General features: G+C 42.4%; 1 protein-coding gene and 1 long non-coding RNA gene across 16 annotated transcripts in view; one reads left to right on the top strand and one right to left on the bottom strand.

The window, feature by feature from the left end:
- The window catches only part of ADAM22 (ADAM metallopeptidase domain 22), a 118,834-nt gene extending 97,725 nt beyond the window's left edge, over positions 1-21,109 (top strand). For 5 of the 15 annotated variants that reach the window (XM_083704707.1, XM_083704714.1, XM_083704713.1 and 2 more), the window contains 6 exons: positions 1,100-1,200; positions 1,486-1,552; positions 3,827-3,937; positions 7,007-7,093; positions 17,145-17,268; positions 17,620-21,109. In XM_083704707.1, coding sequence (XP_083560833.1) covers positions 1,100-1,200; positions 1,486-1,552; positions 3,827-3,937; positions 7,007-7,093; positions 17,145-17,268; positions 17,620-17,640 — 511 coding nt within the window. In that variant the 3' untranslated portion in view covers positions 17,641-21,109. Of the gene's footprint in view, positions 1-1,099; positions 1,201-1,485; positions 1,553-3,826; positions 3,938-4,472; positions 4,520-7,006; positions 7,094-17,144; positions 17,269-17,619 lie in introns of those variants that run through there. The other 10 variants (XM_083704719.1, XM_083704709.1, XM_083704711.1 and 7 more) reach the window with 5 other exon arrangements.
- Positions 3,948-15,828, bottom strand: LOC310828129. Its single transcript, XR_014556703.1, has 3 exons — positions 12,744-15,828; positions 7,705-7,839; positions 3,948-4,503 (listed from the first exon to the last, which is right to left on the bottom strand). It is a non-coding gene; the product is annotated as an uncharacterized lncRNA (long non-coding RNA).
- Positions 21,110-23,489: the final 2,380 nt, after the last annotated feature.

The following is a 23,489-nucleotide window of genomic DNA, read 5'->3' on the forward strand; positions in this document are numbered from 1 at the left end:
TTTGAACTTACAATTTTTTATTGATGATTTTAATATATCTTATATACTGCTCAGTGCTTCAGTTGGAATATCATTTTTGTCAAATTAAATAATACATTTTTTAAAAAAATCAAGTGGCAGAACAGATGGAATTGGGATAACGTGTGGTTTTTTGTGGATGTGCAAAACCTAGGATTTAACCAGGTTTTAATAAGCCATCTCAGAGAATGAGCTTCATAAGCAGGTTTGAGTTCCAGAACTTACATAAGAAAGTAAGTCTCTTCCAGCTTAGTTTTCCTCTGGAGAAATAAGATGGACAGAGAGAACGCAACCTGGGAAAGGAAGAAATCATTTTCTCCCTTGCAAGATCCTCTTGCTGCTCCAAGCTTGACCCTCTAAGGCAGCCTTCCTTAATTTGGTGACCTCCAGAGCTTTTGGACATCAACTCCCATCATCCTTCATCAACAACCATGCTGGCTGGGACTGATGGGAGTTGTAGTCCAAAACATTTAGAGGACACCAGGTTGGAGAAGGTCTGAAGAAACTAAGTGGGAAAGGAGAAGGACTAGGTTGCACTTCTGCCGGGTGTAGAAGAAACTTGCTTTCTTCTTTTGTTTCTAGATGACCTGTGTACACATCTCCTCTGAGCCAGTTGTAAAGGCACCAGTGATGACACAGCATCCAAATATTTGCACCTCTGAGTGCAATAATGCAGCCTCTCACCTGCCATTGTGTTCATGAGCAAATTATTTGACAGTCATCCTTGTCTGCCAAATAAATGAGATATCCCACATAGACTAACATAACTAGAAAGGTCTAGAATCTGAAAATGGGACATGTTAAATAGATGCCCTTAGAAATTCAATTAGAAATGGGTTTATGAATGTGTCCTGATTAGATATGTAGCAATGTGCACATTATTTTAGGGAATGAATAGGAACAGTTGTAGGAGCAGAAGTGAAATTTAACTAGACTTTTCCCGGACTGCTGATTTAGGCAGATATTTTGGGTATTGTAAACAGACCTTTAAGTAATCCTCAAAGTTCATGAATGATGTCCTTAATAGATGCTTTATGTACCCAAACCAGCCAGCTCATGCAAGTTTTACCATTTACTCCAGGTCAAACGGATTATCTCATTCATGGAGTGAAAGAATCCAAGATGCAAAGAACCTTTCAGACATCTGTCAGAATGGGCGACCCAGGAGTAACTCATGGCAAGGTGAGAATGACCATTGCGCCAGCAGTATTCATAACCATTTCAGAGTAGATGCTGTCAACCAGCATGCTGTAGCTATACCTACAATGCCAAAGTTCAGAGTACATGCTTTGCACATATAAAGTCTTAAGTTCAGTCCCTTGTATCTGCAGGTAGGTCGTATTACTACTTCAGGGTGGACTAGAAAGAAAGGGAGAATAAAAGTCAATGCAAATGACTTCTAGCATACTACTTTCCTTGGTTCCAATGTATTGTTTTCCACTGACTTATCCTTTGGTCTTATTTCAGGTAATATAGGCGGCAACAGGAAGAAAGTCAAAGGCAAAAGATTTAGGCCACGGTCTAATTCCACTGAGTAAGTTTGACCTTCTAGTTGAAAACCAAAACCGAAAGAGTATCCAACTATTTCTGTTTCAGTTCCTTCCTGCTACATATTTGAACCAGGAGGCTTCTAGACTCACTGAAAGTACTGATTATTAAATGGTGTGGCAACAGGTTTTTATTTTGACCAATTGTTTTTAAAAGTTGCTTTTGTTTTTGAAAATTTGTCGGTTCCCCCCTCACCTAGGCAATACTTACCAGTGGTAACAAGCTCCTCCATAAGTTTTTTTTAAAAGTCTGTTATTTGGATTCAGGGCCGATTTTGGGCAGATTGTCAGCAAGAAACAGGGGGAAGGGCTCCCCTTGCACCATTTCCCCAATGGAAATCCCCACTCCCCCCATCTGCTATTTGCATATCGGTCAATCTCCCCTCCAGAGATGCCGCAATGTCACCTTGGGGAGGAGAGGAAAGGAACCAGGGTGAAGGGTTTTTATGTAGTTGGCAAAGCTGTGCAGGGTTGAAGGGTTAATCACCCACTTGCCTGCACTGCGGTCCCAGCCCAGTTTTCCTCCCCGCTCCCATGGCTGCTATTTTAAAGGGGAGCAAACACAAGAGACAATGATCTGTTCAATATCACATCTAGTTTGGCCCTAAGAAGTACTTCTAGCTTGTTAAATGTATTCTCCATAGCAGGATGGGCAGTGAAGCAGGCTTTCCCATTGCAGTTTTGTCCCCCCTGTTAACTAGAAGCCCCACACCTTCTCACCTTTGTGTGCTGCACTATTCCCCAAACCTGTTTACTGCTGCCTGTTAACCTGCATGGGAAGAAAGTCCCTGATTTGACATCCAGGTGTGTTTCACTACCAATGAAAGTGGATATTTAATGCCATCTTGCAACTGGGGGAAGTGGGGAGAAGAGATTTAGACGGCAGCACTAAAGCAGAGTTCAGATGTAATGTTTCAAAATGTACCATTCTGCATGTTAACTTTCACATTAAGGGCAAATGTTATTTAGGAGAGACCTGTTAAGGAAACATTGGAAATCATCTGATATATTCCACAGTAAACTTCTCTACCTAATCAGCAGGAGCAGCCAACATGTTACCCTACATATTTTGTTGGACTACAACTCCCATCAGCCCAAGAGTACATGGCCAGTGGTCATGGGTGATGGGGATTGTACTCTAGTGACCTCTGGAGGGTTGGCTACCCTGGTGTAGCATTCTGCAAGATAAATAAATATATAACATAGCTTACCTCAATTTCTGTTATCTGGTTTTTTCCTAATTCTGGATATGGTTTGTATCCCATTAGATGCACATTTTAGTAAATTAGTTTAAATAACATTGGATAACCATTTTAGTTTCACAAGGTGCCAGGAGTTCAGGAAGCCCTTCTCTGTAAAAGGAAGATTCTTTCCTATGTGTTAATTTGCTTGGAAGTTTCGTATTACTTTCAGCTATATACTTTCGTTAGAGAACTACGTATTGCTAAATAAGACTTACTTAAAACAGTTTGCTTTGTTTGTGCAATGCCATCTACTGATACATGCTGTACGGAATGAACAACCCACGTGTGGCAACGTATATTTTATGTGTTCATGTGCTTGCCACAACCTGTGAAGTAGTGTGATCTGAACGCAAATGACATCCAAAATGAGCCAAAAGAGAAGTTGTCAATATCTGGAGAACTGGCGTCTCTGTGCTGCTGTCCATTGCAGCATTCCTGGTGAAAGGTTAACTACATGGATATAAGATGACCACTCCCCAAGGCTACAGAGTCATTAAAGCAAACTGGTCTTGGTGGTAATGGGGGGCAAAAAAACCCCTGATCCCCTTAGAGGAGTTGATTAATGACTGCTGGAAATGCATAGTTTTATTGCCATATTGGTGCCTAAGATCAGCGTTACACAAAACTGACCAAGCGGTCATTTTGCTTGCATGGTATCGTGTTAGTGGAGCAAAAGAGAACTTCCGTAGTTGACAATTTCTGTGGGGCTATTTTCCTACTGGCCCAGTAAAGTGTATTTTACTTCCGTAGTTTTGCAAAGATGAGACATTAACGTTCCAGAGTTTTCTGCAAACTTAAATGGGTAGAATAGTTTTGACCATTAACACCAAGACCCTGAGTGTTGGCGTAGGAGCATGTGTTAAAGCATGTCCCAGTGAACTCCTTTCCCGGGTAGCCATTCCTTTGTTCATTTGTACTAACTTTGCCTCTATAGGTGTGCATCTTCCTCATTGTTATAAATGATATAAACTTTGGCTTAGATTTTCCCCACCCCTATTATATATTGTGTTTTTGCAGCAGAGCATCCCATGCTTCTGAGCCTGGGCTTTCCCACACCAACCAAATCCCACCCCAAGGCATAAGCCACAGGGGTTCTCACCACCCCCAGACAAGGGATCGGGATCACAGGTCAGTTCTAAGTGCCCTTCCATTTGGGGCAACTTTTTTTTTTATCCCATTAAAAGTTTCTTCCCAAAAGTATCACTGTGGCAAAATACCCCCAAACCCTCCTTTGATTGCTGATGGCAGCGCTAGCTAAGCCCTCCTCCTTGCTGGCCTGATGTGTGTAATCCCCCCTGCCCCCCAGTCTTATAAGACCTGGGACTTCTGCATTGTTGCATGTTGTGCTGCAAGCCAAATCAAGCCACTGGTTTTAAGTTTTGTAGGCTTAAGAAGTTGTTTCTTTTTCGTTTTAAGCAAAGTTTTACCATTTGATCTGATGGGTTATACTATATCAATGATGACCGATGCACAGTTAACCCCCACAAAGATTGCTCTGCCCCTCTTGGTTTCATTTTGCAACCTGGCATGATGTTTCAGGTTGCTCAGAAATAATAGAAGCTGAAGTGTGTGTACCTGGGGCGAAGAAGCCTCAAAAGTCTTGTACAACCTTTGCATGCTTTGTTGCCGTGATAACTTTCTCTTTTCTCATTGTAAAATCCAGATCAGGAGTGCTTCATGGTTACCAAACGAGCCTTTACAATAAAAAGTGTAGGTTAAAGGTTTGTCATTTGCTCTCACACAAGCCCACTAAAACTGCAAGATAAGAACCAGCGCATAATGTCTTGCCCATGAGCCCATTGCTTCGCTAGCAAATTTGTCTTGCGGCTGTGCTTTGAACTTTTACTTTTTAATTAGGAACCGAGATGGAAAACATAAAGCACTCCTAGTTTTCAACTTGCTGTTGAAAGTAAGTAGACTAATTAGAAGCAATTACAGCTGATAGAGAATTAAAGCGATGCCTGTGCTTATGTGGTTGGGGTGAGTGGGTGGGAGAGTTACGCAGCTTAGGCAGAATGATGCTCACAATGTTTGATTATTGGATATAATAAATTCACCATCTGATTTTTATTTCTATTGAAAGCCCACGTTCCACACAAGCCAAAAATGGTTCACCCAAAACATTGCAACCTAGTGGCTTAGTGAAATGGGAAGATTGGTGTAGATTGCGAGATACACATTGATAAACAGAGACTAATGGGTTGGGGCAGGGGACAAAGAGGAAGTTGGGGTTGTTGTTGTTTTCCTGCCCTTCTCTCTGGAAGCCCTGTTGAAATTCCTCTGAGGGTAGCAGTCAGTGACGTAGCGTGGGGGGTGCAGGGGGTGCCGGCCGCACCGGGCGCAACATCTGGGGGTTAGGGTTAGGGGGCGCAGATCCACAGGTTAGGGGGCGCAAATCCACGGGTTAGGGGGTGCAAATTACTTGCCTTGCCCCGGGTGCTGACAACCCACGCTATGCCACTGGTAGCAGTGCATTTTTCTCCACAATTGTGAAGACCTGGGAAATGGTTTTTCTATAAAATCAATCCTGACATTCTCCAGAGTCAAATTACATGATGTCATTTTATATGCTATAACTTGCAGCAGTAGCAAGGTCATGGAGTCTCTGGCTTAGTGTCAGCTGTAGGTGGATTTAAAAGTAATTTATGAAGAATATTTATTGCATATAATTAATGCCCTATCTTTTCTTCAAGGAGGAGCCCAAGGTGGCACACATATTTCTCCTGCCTCCACCACCCATTTCATCCTAACAACAATCCTGTGAGATAGGTTAGGCTGACAGTGCCTGGCTCAAGGTCACATAGTGAGCTTCCTGGGTGAGGGGGAATTTGAGCCCAGTTCCCTTCCGTTCTGGTCCCAACGCTCTAACCACTGCCCTACATTGGCGTTACCAGTTTGTCCCTGCACTTAATTGACTTTTTAAACAGGCAGCAATATTAATGTAGCAGTAGTAAATTTTATCAAACAAGTACTCATGTAATCTGTGCTGCAAAGAGAGGACAAAGTAGAATATACTTTCCATTGATAAAACAATGGTTGTTAGGTTCAGTCTGGATATATATATATATTTAATACTGTGAGAAATGTCTTGCACATAGTGTTGACCAGGAAAGGGCTTTGGGAAGGATCCATGCATATTGGTCAAAGGCTATATTCAAGTTGCACGGGCAATTGCGCAGCTTATAAGAGTCACAAGTCTAGTGCAGCCCAGTCTTTGTGCTGCAAAGGCTACTCATAAGTAAACCCCATGAGTTAACTGGGAATTATTCCCATGCAAGTGTGCAGAGGTCTGTAGGCCGAACAGTTCTGTCTGGTAGATTGCTACCACATGGCAGCTGTTTTGTGTGTGTGCAGTTCACTGCACAGAATAATCTGTTTCTTCATCTCACTACGGTCTTCCACGTATTGCCAGCAACATGAAGAAAGAGCAGTGTGTGGTGAGCCTCTGAGTACACAGCTTGTGCTGCAATGCAAAAACAGCTTATTGTGTTTTGGGCAGACTTATGTGCACCAAAGAACCCACACGTGACTGCAAGTCAGTAACATTTCTTGTCATTTAACTGGCAGAACCTGGTTTATTTGCAACCATGGACATGAAAGAGTCCCCAAGACCGTAATGTTCAGCCCCTGGTGTAAGAGAGGGACCCATCTCTTAGCTGCCTTTTCTCAGATCAACCTGCAAGTATCCAAGGTGGTCTGCCTATATTTATGTACTCCTGGCCTGTGGTGCAAGGCAGAAAACATTTGCTTTCTGTATAAGTTAGGTTAAAGACACAGCACTGAGACAAAACGACTTGCCTGAAGCTTCCAGGAGGTGCTTAGAAGAGATTAAAGTAGTCCTCACTTTGGAAGGGCAGTTGCTGCAGCACCTGTCTCTTGCGTACTTCCCCACTGGGCAGATTCAGTGCTTCTAAGTCTGTTTGCATCCAGACCGAGATTTAGAGATTTAAGAGATGGGTAGTTCTCTCTCTGAAGGCAAAAGTAAATTGCAAATGTAAGCCTCCGCTTCCAAGGGAATTCATTTTGAACCCCCGTGGCTCGGATTTTCTTCACCCAGATTCCACACTGATTTATTTAAGACAATCCTTGGCATTTGGAGGATGTAAAACAGCCAAACTGAGCTTATGCTGCTGTGTGTTACCAGATATTTCTTTATTCTTCTTCTGCTTTCTCTGTTCCTTCCATTGCTTTTCGCAGGTATTTAAGCCCATGGTTCAAAACAGAATATAATGTAGCTAAGTGGGTAGAAGATGTGAATAAAAACACTGAAGGACCCTACTTTAGGTATTTTGTAAATTAATTCTCTATCATCTTTTAAGAGCTGTTCCAGCATATTCCAGATATGATGGGACTCCTTATCTTGTATCTTCCAATACAAGTGATTTATTGTAGATGCTGAGGACCCTTTTTGTTCATTTGCTGCCTTCTGATGTCTTTTTGGGCTTCATTGTGCAATTGTGATTCTTTTCTGACTGTTTTAATGAAGCCGTTTGAAAAGGATGTTCATAGTGCATGTATTTCCCATCTCCATCTCTAGCTTTTAGTAGCTTTCTCTTCATTTGATGCCAAGTAGCCTTTTTGTGGGCATGATCTATGTCTACCACTAATCAAGTAACATTAGTTGAAATAGCTAAAAGGTCAGTGTATTGAAGCTAGTAGCTTTATAATACACTTACGATACAATCCTATACCCACTTACCGGGAATAAGTCCCATTGAAAGCAGTGGGGTTTACTTCTTAATAGACATGAATAGGGTTGTGCTGTTAGTGCCAACCCAGTGCTTTTACAATAAAGGTGTTAAATTGCAGCAAGTAGTAGAATTGTACATAGGTTATCATTTGTGCATCTTAATTAAAAAACGGGAAGCATGCAAGCATGTTAGGAGAGCATTTACCTAGTATATCCATTAGAAGTCAGAAATATGCTGGAAAGAATTAATTGCTCTTCATGGCAAGAGGCTAAAGATGTGTTGTGTGAATACTCAGTTGGGTTGTGCTTTCTTTGTTTCGGCCATTGGCCATAATGCCAACTAACAGACCAAAATAAGAAGAAAAAAATTAATTACAAGCATACAATAAAAACCAATTGGTAAAACCAAACACCAAACATAAAAAACCTGTAAAACTTAATAACAAGGAACCAATAATAACAAGAGAATAACAAAGAATGTAATCATGTTAAATACTTTTAAGTGTGCATGTATCTCATTAACAGTGCAATGTCTACTAAGAGAAAGGCTCTACTGAGTTCAGTGGGTCTTACTCCCAGATAAGTGTTATTGCAGCCTAAAATAAGCATTTCACTAGTTCAATCCTTTGTCAAGTAGCACTCAAAACAGGTGTCCAAACTGGAGTTTGGCTATATAGTAATCAGAAAATGTTTGCCACTGCTTTGCATCTGCCAGAGCAAAGGTGGCCACTGTTAAAATAATCTCATTTTTGCTGGCCAATAAATATTTTATTTTCTTCTGCTTTAACCAGTGTTTGCCATATTTCTAACAATTGAAGAAGAAAGTTCTTTTGCATTTGCCCTCAAAATTAAGACAAAAGATTAGGTAGTGTGGAATGTCCAGTTGTTTTCTCCCTACAGATGCAGAAATGTCAGTCAAAAGTCACTTTCCCATAAAGCAGAAGTTTTCAACCTTTTTCAGTCCATGGCTCCCTTGGCACCCCTTTGGGGCTCAGGTGCCCAGTTATGTCACCCTTTGCCTGCATACCTGGCAGTCTCTCACCCTTTTTTGAACACCTTCCCTTGTGGACTGTTCCCTCAGCCTCCTCTCCTTGAGAGTCCTCTGGGCAGCTGCTGCTGCCGTCTCTGGTCTCTGAACTCCCCTCCTCTCCCCCGCTTCCCCAAAGAGAAGTGTCTCCTCACACTGCCCAACAAGGGTCTGGGAAGAGGATGCCCCCAGCCTTAGTGTCCCAATGGAGTCTGGCCAAAGACAAATGTGAGTCCAGCACCTTACCTTGGGAGGCAGCAGCAGCTGCCTGTGTGCCTGGCCTCCCACTTGTCTGTCCATTCCCAACAGCAAGGGTTGGTGGACTAGCTGGATGGGTTGCCTTGCCTGCCTGCCTGCTTGCCTGCTTACTCTGAGGCTGCCTCAGCTCTTGGCAACCAGCACCCCACGGCCAGTCCCAGAGGTACCATTTGCTTGGGGAGCTTGTAGCCAGGGCTGCTGCAACAAACAGCCATGCAAGCCTTGGGGAAGTGGAGACATAAGAGGGCATCAGAGGAGGGAGGGAAGGAAAGGGACCGAGGCTAGTGCAGCTCGCGGCTCCCTGGGCATCATTCAAGGCACCCCAGGGAGCCACGGCACCCTGATTGAATACCACTGCCGTATATGGTACATCTAAAAGAGTGGGCAGGGCATTGGTTGCCATCTCAGCAAAGGAGGGCTGGAACTGTCTTTAAAACAAATGTAGGGAAGTCAAATAACAAATTTTTCAAACTGTGCTGGGATTTTATCAATGCATAACGTAGCACATTCTTAACATTTGTCGATAAGAACACAGCTCTCCGCACAAAAATGCCTCTGAGGTGCCATTTAAATACCATTTTGGCAGCTATGAACCATAATCCATTAAGAAAATTCAAAGGCAAACCATGTAATTGGATCAAGATGGCACTGAAAGGGGAGTAAGTCGTTGTTTTTTTAAAAGAATTAAGTGAATTTGCCCACACCTCTAGGAGCCTGTCTTCTAGGAGATGAAGTCATTTATACCAATAATTAAATAAACACAAGGAGACTGGAATCATTCCTGTTTGTTCTGTCTCATCAGAACCAGAAGACTGCAAGGACTCCTAAAATGATTATTTTTTAAATTTTAAATTCTAGTGCTTTCTCTCCAGGCAAACACCACATATCTCACTTCCATATAACCATAACTATTATTTCCACTCTTTTTAAAAAAGTGTTTAATACTGTACAATGACCCTGCTCCCTTTGTTAGAATTTATTATGCAAGGAATAATCTTGCTTGATCCTCCTTTTATATTTTTCCAACTGCCAATGCTGGAGATGACCAACTTATGATACTATTCTCAGTGGCCAGTTACATTGTTATTATTAGCCCAGTTCAGTGTTTACATGAGTGAATGGGACCCATGGACAGAGGGCTTCCTGTGGAGCAGATGGCCTGAGCCCATGGGAAGCAGCCATGTGACAATGGGGACAAATACTAAAGGCAAGGGCTTCTTCTTTGTATTCGCGTTGCTCCTCCACACGAGTAACAACTTAATAGGGCTTAGTCATATTCCAAAGATTTGAATGGCAAAGGTGACCCAGTGAAGTTTACAGGTGAGATGATAGAAGGATAGGAGACCCATGTCATTGTCACAAAGTGATGTTTAGAGAAGTTCATGGCCAGTCAGTGCTGGGTGAAAAAAACCCCATCCTCATTAAATTCAGATGTGGCATCATTTATAAAGAAACTAAACAAAAATAGGGGAGAGAACATCTGTGTTGCTTCATCTCCTCAAGTCACTTGTTACCTTTTGGTCAAAGGCCTTAATGGGGTAATTCTTGTTTCTGAGGTTAGTATTTGGGTATAGAAGATAGTATTCAATGCAGTATTTTACTGGGAGGAAGGATTCAGTGGGGGGAATCTGATATAGGCAGCTGGTTTATTTCTGAATCAGCGTGCCTAGGATTGCGCTGAGTCTGTCTGCTAATCCTCTACTACATACTGTCTTTTGTTGAACTGCACTTCCTAGTGAGCTTCCCTTCAAACTGCCCCAAACAGTTGGTGCTTGGCATGATCAGTATCAACCTCATTAATCCCCTCCTCAGACTGAGCACCTCCCCTGAAACAGGCTAAAAACCCTAATCTAATTGCTTTGGAAGCCATGGCTGCTTGTAAAACTTGAGAGGAATCAGCAGGAATCAACTGGATTGGTGTTGAAGATAAGCTTATTTATAGATGTCTTGGGACCAAAGATAACCCCACGTTAAAATATTCAACTACTTCCCAATTATACTACTTCCCAAATTGTTCATCATCACACATTATGATGACCATAGATATGAGCTGTCACTACAATTGTGCAAGTGTTTGTGTGAAATAATGCATGCTTGTTCATTGGTACAGCTCAACTGTTGAGTACACAGACTGAAAATCTGTGAGTATACAGGTCAACTATATGTGTACACTGATAGTACACTCATTGAATGTAATGTGTGAACACCCCTGATGCGAGGGACAGTACAGATCTGGCTCCTCTTCTTCATGTCATCTCATAGTTTTCTGATACTAGAGCCCTGAATAGATTACATAATGGTGGCCCTGGGGAAGGAAAGAATTCTCCCACTTGGTGCTGATTTTGGTAATCCCACTCCCAGTGGCTAGTCCCATCAGGTTAACTCACTTTGACTCACGACACATTTTTGTTTCCTGGCTAGCAAAATGTCCATAAGCACTTTTGCATTTTCAAGTGTTTTCTGAAACTGAAGATGCATTTTTTTCTGTGCTTGAAATAAGAAGCATTGTCCAGAATGCATAGCAGGAAACCTAACAAGTACTGTTTGTTTAGTGATGGGGAAGGTTCTAGTCTAGGGAATATTTGTAGAGAGCTGGGTTTGGGAGAAAATAGGGGTGGTGATGTAATAGAGTCTGTTGTGGAATTTGTTCCATGTTAGAAGCCAGTGGAACATTGGGTTAGCTATAATAATAATAATAATAATAATAATAATAATAATAATAATATTTGCTATTTATACCCCGCCCATCTGGCTGGGTTTCCTCAGCCACTCTGGGCGGCTTCCAACAAAACGCTAAAATACAATAACCTATTAAACATTAAAAGCTTCCCTAAACAGGGCTGCCTTTAAATGTCTTCTAAAAGTTTGGTAGTTATTTTTCTCTTTGACATCTGGTGGGAGGGCGTTCCACAGGGCGGGTGCCACTACCGAGAAGGTAGTTACTAGGTAACAAATATCCTGCAAAGGGGGGAAATGGGGTCCTGAGCTACAAAGATGGCTTCCATGTGTAGAATTCTGTCTCTTCCAGGAATCCAGCAAAGTGGTTTGTGATGGTGGCTAGTTTTTCAGCTGCATAGGGTACTTTCGGTTTCATTGGGGGAAGCTGCACATGGGATTTTTAGCCTTGCTTTCTACTGCCATGCATATATTGTGATTTTTTAAAAATGTAAACATAAGCAAGTTGCTTTGTGTGTGACTCTTTGACCAGGGCCATCTTTAGCAGATGCGGCGCTGGGGTGCAAATATCCGCACAGCACTCCCAAATTACCACGGATAGTGTTGGGGTGGCCATAGCTGCACACTGCCAGCCATCTGGGGGGGGGCAACTCTCCCCCATGCCACTGCAGGAGAGCGATCCCCGCAGAGGCTTGGGAGGGAAGCTGCACGCCCACACAGCTGGCGGGCGTGCAGGGAAAGGGGAGGCCACTGGCAAAGCCGCGCAGCTCCCCCACTTGTTGGGGTGCCCCTGAGAGGCTGGTGCCCTGGCACTACGCACCACTAAGCCCTATGGGAAAGACGGCTCTGGCTTTGACAACACTGAAGTGTGTTTGGATAACCATGTAGGAATCGTGTGTGTGTGTCTGTGTCAAGCTTTCCAGTAGACCATCAAAGCTCTTGAAAGGATGTCAGGGGGTGGATGTGTGTTAAGGGTTAGATTACTTGAAAGAGCCTGATTTTCTTCACTAGTGCTCAAGAGGAAAGAGGCCTGGAGGGTGGGTCTTTCCTCCTTTCCCCATGCTTCTTATGAAAATAAAGAGGTGCCAATGACACTGTTTCCTGCCAGGATTATAGAAACTGAATGAGAACCATGACTTACAGCAGAAAACAAAGCTGCCAGCCTGTTTAGGACAGGCAGCTTTAATAGGACTGCCATCTGCTACTCTATTCTGGAAAGTATGAGAGCAGAACTGATATAGGTGGTCCACATAAGGTGGGTTGTGCTTCCTGCCAACGCTTACCTGCTTTCCTTCCCATGTTGTTGGACTCCAACTCCCAGGCTGTCTGGGGCTGATAGGAGTTGGAGTCTAGTAGCATCTGGGGAACACCAGGTTGGGGAAGGCAGTCCTGTAACCACACACAATACTTTAGATGTTGTGGTTTCCTGAAAGTATCTACCAGTTTTCCTTTTGAAATATATTTGCATACGGTTGTAGAGGAACTGGCAAATATGTACTCTGGCAGCATTGATTTAGTAGCGATCAAGATTAAGGCATAATCCTCAGCATGCTTACTTGGAGGTAAGTCCCGTTGTGTTCAGTGGGGCCTTTTCCCAGGTACGTGTGCATAAGATTGCCATTCTAAATGTGCATGCTTGGAAGTAAGTCATTGAAATAGTTAGCATTTGCCTTGGAAGAGAACATATTGAGAGATAACACAACTTATTTGCTTATCTACTTGTAGCCATGCACTTTCTTGGGAGCAAACAAAGGAAGTAATTGGCTCCTGAGCAGAGATAAGGACTTTTAAGGAGGAAATTGTATCCAGTTTTGTACTTCGGTGTGGATTCTTGATGAATTTGAGGAGTCAAACAGAATGAGCAAAGAATTTCTGTAAACCAAGCATGGTTATCCTAATTTGACCATGGCAGAGTACAGTCATTGCTCTATGGTATATACTGTGTTCACAATATTTTTTCAGTCGAGCCTTTTCACACATAAGTCATAGTGACTGTCAGGGCATCCCTTCCAGCTAAGTTTAAGTTCATGAAATAATTAGAGCCGAAGTGCACATGATGCAGAAGGAAGGGATTGGCAGATATCATGCTGCAGTGTTTCAAACCATGTATAACATTTCTGAAAACTCATCAGCATAGATTACCTGCATGCAATAAGCAAACCTCAGGGGGAGGGTTCTTTAGCACTGCGTATCTCATCCCAATACAGAGAGCTTATTTGGTGGAGGCACATTCAAAAAGATGACATCCCATCTGCATTCAGAAGAGGGCACATTAGACAAATCCACCACTGCACTGCATAATTTCCAAACGAAGATTGTTGAGCTTCCGTTTCGTATAACAGAAACAGCAGTTGGGCACAAAACACCAACACTCTTGTCAAAATAAGAATAACAAGCTGTTAGAAAGCTTGATGTATTTAATGAGCAAAGTTTATCAGGATTCTCTGGTTTCCTTCTGTGATGATGTCCAAGAAGGGCACCTGCAGTTTCATCAGGAAATGTACTTATTTCATATTGTGGTTTGGATTTTGAAAATGTATTCCTGAATATACTCTTAAAATATGCACAGAGGAGGGACTTGCATTCAGGGCATTCATATGTGGTGCCGGGGTGCAAAGATCTGCGCGCCCTCCCCTCCAGGTTGCCCAGTCCCAGGCATGAAGGAGAGCAGAGCGGTAGGCGGGCTCTTCCCCGGACTCATCTCTTGGGCCCCAGACTCTCGGCCTGGCGCCCCTGAGAGCCCAGTGCCCGGGTGCTCCGCAACCCTAGGGCCTATGGGTAAGACGGCCCTGCTTCCGCTTGTATCTGAGCTTGAAACTCTTTGGATGCTTCCAAGATCCTCTGGGTAACACCTATACGTTCTACACACATTGTTAGGGCAGATCACATGCTTCCTAAATCCACTTCTGATGAATAAGTAGGCAGTGCCCGTTGGGCAAGGCACACACTTCACATTAACCATAGAGGCAGAAAATAATAATAGTAATAATGTGTGTTTTTTATTTTTACCCCACCCATCTGACTGGGTTCCCTCAGCCACTGCGGGTGGCTTCCAACAGAGTATAAAAGAACACAATACACCAGACATAAAAGGCTTCCTGAAATATGTAGATGATATCTGAAGAAATGTGGGGGCAACTATGGTGTTTGGTGTGGAAAGTAGATAAACATGGTCTGAGATGCATGGAGGCGAGGGAGGCATAAGGGATCTAAGGAGGCTGCTGGCACAGCCATGTGATTAGGGATTTTTAAAAACATCCTTTCTTGAGTTCAGCAAGCCAGAGGGACCCAGGATGGAGCGTGAGGAAGGGCTGCCATGAGCACAGGACTGGGGTCGGGGCGGTGAGTGAGTCAAGCGTTTCGTCAGGGTACCGGGACATCTGAGACCAGCTGTGCTTCTGACTTTTATGTTTTCTTGCACATGACCCAGATACAGAGCTTCCTTGGTCTGTCTTGATTCCGGAATTGATTCTTAAGACACGTTAGTTGTCCATGCCCTTGTGTGTATAACTCTAGTCAATAAAGTGCAGACGCCTTATTGACGCGGACAAGAATGCCCTTCCGTGTGATGCCAACATTGACTTGCTAGTGCTTTCCTTACCTTGTACAGAAATGCTGATTTCTCTGACCAATCAGTCCATTTTTGTCTATCCTCCCCACCCCTCGCCCCCACCCCAAACCAGACTCCTACTTTGGCTGGAACCACTGTGCACTGGATGTTGCTTGCATGTCTACTAATTTGGGTGTTCAGCTCTTTGTATTTGCCTTTGTTTCTTCACAATTAACCCCTTTTTTGCCACTGAACTGCATGCCTTCTGTATAATGTAACACGTTCTCATACACTGTAATAAGTGTTTCTGCTGTGCTGCTTTCAGAAAAGCAACTTATGTGCAGCCCTATACCCGGGACATGTTTGCCTGGGAGTAAATCTCAACTGAACGCAGTTGAGACTTAGTTCTGAGTAGTCACGCATAAGATTGCAGTTAAGCTCTGAGCCAGCGAAGACTTACATCAATGTAGGTGAAGGATGGGGAACTTGCAGCCCTCAAGGTGATGTTGTAGTACAACTCCCATCATCCCTAACCATTGGTCATGCTGGCTGGACCTGATGGGAATTGGAGTTCAACAACATCTGGAAAGGCTCCAGATGTCCTCATCCTTGACATAGGTGCACAGTTGTCAGTGGGACTTGCATTAGTATAAGCCTGGCATAGGCAGACTCGGCCCTCCAGATGTTTTTGGCCTACAACTCCCATGATCCCTAGCTAGCAGGACCAGTGGTCAGGGATGATGGGAATTGTAGTCCCAAAACATCTGGAGGGCTGAGTTTGCCTATGCCTGGTATAAGCGGTTGGTGACTCTTTAAAAAAAAGTTCTTCTGCCAGTTCCTCATTTTCTTAGCTAGTACAAAAATGCATGAATAAAGGGAAAATGTTGATGCTTTGTATGTATGTGCTAGCAACCTCATACCCAGCTTTGTTTGGGAATTTTAAGAAACACAAAGATTAGGGGCTAAAAATCAGTGCAGTGAACCCATCTGCTCTCTTGATTTGAAATAGCATTCAAATGTATCCAAACATGGATGAAAACCTTCTCCTTGATCTCAGGAACCATCATTCAAAATTTGGCTAATATATCTTAAGAGGCGTCCAAATGCATAACAAACAACTTTCTAAAATATATATAGTAGGTACGTAAGCCTCATCTGAATTATACATTTAAAGCAGTATCGCACCACTTCAAGCAGCCCTGGCTTTCCCATAGTCCCTTGGGAAGAGGGTTTGGCAGTTAAACCGCTGTGAGAATTGTGGTTTGCCAGAAGCAGCTTAGTCATGCTGGCCACATGACGCGGAAGCTGTATGCCAGCTCCCTCGGCCAATAAAGCGAGATGAGTGCCACAACCCCAGAGTCATCTGCGACTGGACCTAATGGTCAGGGGTCCCTTTACCTTTTTATAATGCAGATGAAGGCATAGATACAATGTGATATAAAGGAATAATTTTTAGTTAAATAATAATGAAAGCTTCACATATATTACCTCATTAATCCCTATAACAATTTGATAAGATAGACCAATATCATTATCTCCAAAATTCCATGTGACAGACTTAAATTGTGGCTTCCCTGAAGCCACTTAGGCTGAGGGGAGAACATTTATAGCTCTGTCTCTTATTCACCATGCTATCCTAAATCTGGTTCATAACAAATCATATTCCCAATTTTATAAATAGCTTATTTTTTATCATTTGATGCATAAAATGATAAGAAGTCTGGTTCATAGTATGTAGTTCAGCCTTTGCCAATCTGATGTTTTGGACTACAACTCCCATCAACCCCAGCCAGCACAGCCATTCTGAGTAAGGCTGATGGGAATCATAGTCCAAAACATCTGAAGATGGGTGAGGACTAGCTTAGTCACTGTCAAAAAGTGCAGTCCCTTGAGAACAACTCTTGCAAAGTCTCCATTAATATGAATTAGAATTGCTCAAGATTTGCACAGGAGTTGGTCCTACTGAACCGTTTCCTAAGCTATAGTAGCTTGGAAGCCTCTGGCTTCTTTTCCAACTATGTGTGGCAGAGTGATTGAATCAAATTCCCAGCATAGCTTCAAAGTAGTTCCAGTTTCTGTAGCAAGGCTGGTATCCCTAGACATTCTGTTTATTTTTGTCTATTCAACACCTCAGGACCCTTTCCCCTGCAAAGTCCCCTTCGTCATCTACTGGCTCCATTGCCTCCAGCAGAAAATACCCATACCCGATGCCTCCACTTCCTGATGAGGAGAAAAAGGCCAACAGAGCAAGTGCCAGGGTAAGCCTCACTTCTTCCTTGAATCTGCTGCGTACTTGACATTTAAGCTAGATGCAGACAAACACCATTTTGTCTTTCACTGTTGTTTGTACTGGTCTCATCTTGGAGGAGCCAGCTGTTTATCCATCAATGGTCTGGTTGGTATGTCAGCTTGGGTTTCTGTCCACTGAGCCACAGTAGCTGCTTTCACTCAGACAACAGAAGTTTCCATTGCATAGTTAACACATGGAATACAGAAATTGTAGAATCATGGAACTGTAAATTTGGATCTCAGGGGTCATGCAATGCAGGAATAGTAGTATAACAGGAACAGCAATAATGGATATTTCTCTTCTCTTTGTCCTCTTACAGCTATGGGAGACTTCCATTTAGTTCCACTGTCTACCTGAGCTGATACCAGAACTGTTTACTTCAGATTTTATACAAACTCAGCGTTGCTGAGTCGCTGAACATTCATCTGCTAAGTGGACAATTTGAAGGGCAGAGATGCGGACCAGCATGGAGCGAACAAGTTCCCTGAAGAAGGAAAAGGCAATTTTCTGCAGCAGATTAGGATTTTAATTACAAGTAAAGAGCAACCAAACCATATACATACCCCATTTACCTGGGATACATGGAACTGAAAATATAAAAGAGTATTCCGCATGATGACAGATAATATGTAGATGCGCAAATGAAACTAATTGGGAGTCTCAAATGTGGGTTTTTCTCTGGTCTAACATAATCCCAAATAACCTTAAACAAACAAACAAACAAAAACAAAAAGAATTCAGAATTTGATATGTAAACATTTATGCTGTGTGCATGAATTCCTCCGTTCACCACCTTCCATGTGTAAGGGACTAGTCATTATACTTTAGTAAAACTAGCATGCAGAAGTAAGAAATGTTTTTTCCGCAAGTGGGATCTGAAGAGGCAAACATTATGACATAAGCAGCCAACAACAACAAAAAATTGCTTTTTAAATTTTTATTACTTTTTGTGATTATATTCTAAGTAGAAACTCATACGTGTGTAAAAAGTTGTAAAATACCAACAATGCAATTATATAATGTGGGGTTTTCTTGTTTTGCTTGAAGAACACTCATGAGTGAACATTACGTGTCAAAGAATCTTAAGGGCCAAAGTAGGCGTGGCATGGAAGGAGGACCATAGGCCAATGAAAGAGCACATGGTTTGTATGAAAAAGGTTCAGAATCGTCAATCAGAATCGTCTCCAAGCAGGACTGGAAAAGTCATCCTTGGAGAAGGGCTTTCAGTCATCGTAGACAACAGTGAGCTAGATGGACCGGGGGTCTGACTCGAAATAAGACAGCTTCCAATATATATTTTTAAATCTAATAGCGGCTGCAAGGGGGAGGGATGGTTCTGTAGTGTTGGGGGAGGATTTTTCAATCTTTTCCCCAACTGTGCTGTTCCGCCCCTCAAAAACCGCCCCTCTGTAGCTGCTATACCAAAGCTCAGGTGCTAACCTGAAGGGTCTAGAATGCCTTCCTGGATCCACAGAAAACAGTGGTTCACTGCAAGACATGTTATTCTCCTTCCCAATGAAATCAATGGGACTTTAACAGAGCACTCATAAAAAACAATGGCGTCACAATCAGGGACCACAACAGTGAATGTGATGGTGGTCAGAATGGCACATTTGCTGTATATATTACATTTTTTTTTCTGAAGTTCAGCTATCCAGAGCTCCTAAGTTATTTGGCTTCACCAATTTATCCTATGTGCTGATATAATACTATGTAAATAATGCACTTCTTGGCCAAATAAGAGCCATTAACTGAACGGTTTGGTTAAGTTACCAGAGGCCATTCATCTACATGGAGTTGCATAATACATGTATGGAGGAATCTCTGTTCCTACACCGTGCACTATGCACTATCGGTATACTATATTGTTATTGGCTATATACATTCATCGATGTTCCTGAACTGAGTTCGTTATGAAAGATTTTGCAAAGTTGTGTAGGGAATCTTGTGAAGGTGACACAATATTGCCAGTATAGATTCTTATATAGGAGCTGTTATCCTGACTTACTAAGCACAGGGATGGGGGGGGGGGGTTGTGGCCCTCCTGATGTTGGGACTCCAATTCTCTTCAGCTTCTGCCAGCATGGCTAATCACCAGGAATGATGGGAGTTGTAGTCTGGCAACATCTGGAAGGACACAGGTTCCCCATTCTGTGATGTAACATTGCAGGTGATGGTCATATGAAAAAAGGAAAGGGAGAGGAATCTTCAAAGGCATTTGCAAAATAATGTTTTTTGTGTATTTTTTTTAAATTAACAATATGTTCCAGTCAGTATGTTCCCGTACTCTTGTTAATTGCATTCCAAAATAACTGTGAGGTAAAATGATAAAAATGAATAAGCACCTTATTATAGGTCTGTGGTGTGTATTGTAGCTCTCAAGGTATGTATTAGGCAAGATTTTATATATGATGCTTTGTTAGTATCAGAAGTTGCAACATATACATGTTGGGACCAGAGATGTTTAATTCTGATCTTTTCCCCCAGTGATTCCAACATGCTTTTCCCCTAGCAGCAACTAGAGAAGAGATTTCGGAAAACACTGCCTTTCAGAACCCAGAATAAAGTGATACCCACATGCATGGCAAGGAATTAATGGGCTGTTGAAAAATCTCTATTTAAAGCATTCTTTGACAAGGGCATCATCTGATCTTTTGACAGTATTTGAATGGAAACAGCTTCTAAATTTCTAAATTTCATACTTGTTTCACACAATTCTTTGGTACATATGTTGCCATGTGTGGCCTTCCTTCATTTAACTCAGGTATAGAGCACCTGTGAACCCTCCAGATGTTGTTGGACTCTCAAGTCCATCAGCCCCACTGAGGCTAGTCACTGGTTTGGTTGGTGGGACCTGTAGCCCAACATCTGGAGAGCCACAGGTTCACCTGTCCCTGATGTAACTGGACTTACTTTAAGAAATTCCACTTAGTTGAAAATGTTGGTTCTATGCGAATATAAAGTACATTTAAGAATGTCTCCAATTGTAAAATATGTAAGACTTTTAAAGTGTTATATTTATAAGACTCTGCCAGTTATATTTATATAACACTGGCCTTGCAGTCATAAATAATCCCTATAAGAAGCATAAATTTGGGTAAGTATTTTGATTTGTAATAAATAGGAAAGGAAAGTTAAAAGAGAGAGAGAGCAAATTCCCACCTGAGAAAATGTCTAAAGGATTGTACAGTATATGTAAAAGTATAATTTTGGAAATATATAATGTCAGCCAGTGACTGGAGGGTGAAAGCTAAGTTAACATCTTGTGCCATTAGACTTGGGGAAACTTGATTGAAAACCTGGCTGCCTTTCCCTTGGTTTCAGTGGATTTTGAAGCAACTTCTGGAGCGCAACCTACCCTCAGGTTAAAGGAAGGTTAAAATAAGAAGGCCACCTCCATATTAATTATAGAGAATACACACACACACAGCTTTTTGATCCTCAGTATCTGAAACATTTAGATGTATATCATGTGCCTTTTTGGATCTTTTTCTGTTTTGGTACAAACCTAAGCATCATTTAAAAAAGACTGATTCAGTTTTAGTTTTTTTTAAAATCCTCCTCCATCTTTTATTTTCAGGTCATTAGGAAGAGTGAAGTTTTGTTTTTTTGCCAGACAGAGCTGAATGTAATGTAGTGTTAGTTGAGACAACTTCAGAACATTCATTGAGAATACACCCTTGTCTGCAGTTAATGGCACACACTGTTACCTACCATTGTTTTGACCATTACTAATATTTGTAAATATTCACCCATTCAGTAATCTTAATGTAAAGTTAAAATATAATTTTAATAAATCTTGGCTTTTACTTCCATGGTCTAGTGCAGGATTTCTCAGCTCACAAAACTGGATTGCCTTGGTGTGTGAAAGGGTCATGAATGCTGGTCAGTAGGAAATGATGACTTAAGTCTGAAGGTTAACTAATGGGTTTTGAGTCCTGAAAGACAGAAGAGGTAAGATTCTGAGAGAGGTGCTGCTTCTAGCTATCCCCACACTTTTGATCCATATGGACAGGTCCAGGGCATCTGTTTGTTTTATTTTAAGCCATATGTATATAAAGACTACTTCTGAAGATGCTTCTGCTGAACTGTGTTCACAGACAGAGGCAATGGAAGGTTCCCCACAATATTTATTTCTTCTCAGGATAAATGAGCACGTCTCCTTTCTGTAGAGATTTCCAGTAAAAGGTATCTTAGTAAGATGTGATTGAAATGGATGTCAACTCTGCAGCTTTGTTCCTATGAGCCGCTGCGCCAGCAAAGAAAATAGAAAGGCAGAAAGCAATAAATTTGTGATCCTCCAGATGTTGAGCTCCAACTCACATCTGCCCCAGGTAGCATAACCAGTAGTCAGGGATGATAGGAGTTGTAGTCCAATAACATTGGGAAGACCTCAGGTTCTCTGGCTCTGGAATAAGGATTGTGTTGTTTGTGAGCTTCCCTAGCCATGAACAGTAGCTGGGGGCACCGCCAAAGCTTATTTGCTGCTATTTACTGTAGGTGTTGCAGTGCCACAGAGAAGCCACCCCAAACTCTTGTGAGACTTCACTGAGCATGTGGCTAAGTCTCATGAGAGACTTGGAGGGGTGACTAAGGAGTCTTTGTAGCTGGGCCAGCCTCATTCTGTGGAGAGCCATTGCTTGGTCTGCTACTCCCAATGCCAGTGGCCACAGATTTTCTTGTACGACTGTTCAGGTGACACCACTCGCTTTCCTCTTTTGTTTGAAGCGTGGTGGCTGCTACGCCTCAAACAAAAGAGAAAGGAACCCAAAGTGATGCTTCATGGCTCGGCAGGACAAGGGGGGCATGGAACATGCATTTGGCCACCCTTGTCAATCTACTGCCTGAGACAAGTTGCTCAATGTGCCTCATGATAGGAATAACAATAGTTTGCAAAGCCTTTACGCAGCAATGAAATGGGCAAAATGAAGGCAATGGATGGGGGGTGACTTAAGAAATCAGGGCCTTTTCAGTGATGGCTCCGACCTGGTGGAATGCTCTGTCCCATGAGACTAGGGCCCTTCAAGATTAAACTTCCTTCTGTCGAGCCTGTAAGACAGAGCTATTCCGCCTGGCCTTTAATTTGAATTCAGCCTGATCTTTTATTTCCCTCCCCTTCTCTTCCCTTTCCCTCCCCCTCCCCTTTTATGAAGATTACCCACTCTGAGACCCCACAGCTAATTCTCCCCATGCCTCCTCGCTGGCCCAAGTAGGACTAATCCAGCCAGCTAACCCTGGTGACTCTCTAATGCTTATTAGATGGATTTCCCCCAAATTGATTTCTGAGCTTTGAATTTTATTGTTATTCATGTTTTTATACTGTATTTTATGCTGCTTCTACAATGAAGTGTTCTAAATTTGTTGTTAGCTGCCCTGAGCCCGGTTTTCTGAACCAGGAAGGGTAGGGTATAAATAAAAAAAAAATTATTATTATTAATATCTGTCAGGCACCACAAACGGTAGTATGCAAAGCCTTTATATAGGAAGGAAACGGACAGCTAAAAGGCAAAGAATGGGAGTGGACCTGGTAGGCCTCAGAACAGACCTTTCCTATAGTTTGCAGCTGTAATTAGTTGAGCACAAGTCACCTGACCTGTCACAGCTGCATTTGATTGGCAACTGAATTACCAAGCCTGAAATCAGGCCCAGGCCAACCCAACTTGGGTTTTTAAAAAAGAGTGTTTCTTCTGTAAACATGCAGCAAGACAGCAGCAGTATGAAGGTAAGTGAGAATAAATTTCATTCCAGAGTGTTGCTGAAATGTTAGTCCACACCTGCTGGCTTAGGGTTTGTTTTAGGTATGTGAAAATAAGTGGTGGAGTCTAACACTTTGTTCAGTTGTCTGAATCTGGCATCATAAGGTAGTGAGTGAAAACATTAGAAGTAGCTATAGTTTGCGAACTTGAAATGGCTACTTTTTTGTCTGTGTGTAAAAATCCACTTCTGTTGGTGGGTTCACAGGAATTAATGCAAGGAATCCATGACAGTTTTGTGGTGTTTTTTGGGGGGTGGGGTAAGGTGGGGGGGGGGGACAATCACTATTTCCCCTTTCCTACCATGGTTACACTGCTGATCATTTTCACTCAAATGTCTTCATTTTCAAATAAGATTATCTGGTGTGTGTGGAGGAAGAGGCGAGGGAGTTCATTGCTTAATTTAGAGTCTGAAAGCTTTCCTTAAACACAAATA

This window comes from Podarcis gaigeae (assembly GCF_964106915.1).
Source record: "Podarcis gaigeae genome assembly, chromosome: 12".
NCBI classification, from domain to species: Eukaryota; Metazoa; Chordata; class Lepidosauria; order Squamata; family Lacertidae; genus Podarcis; species Podarcis gaigeae.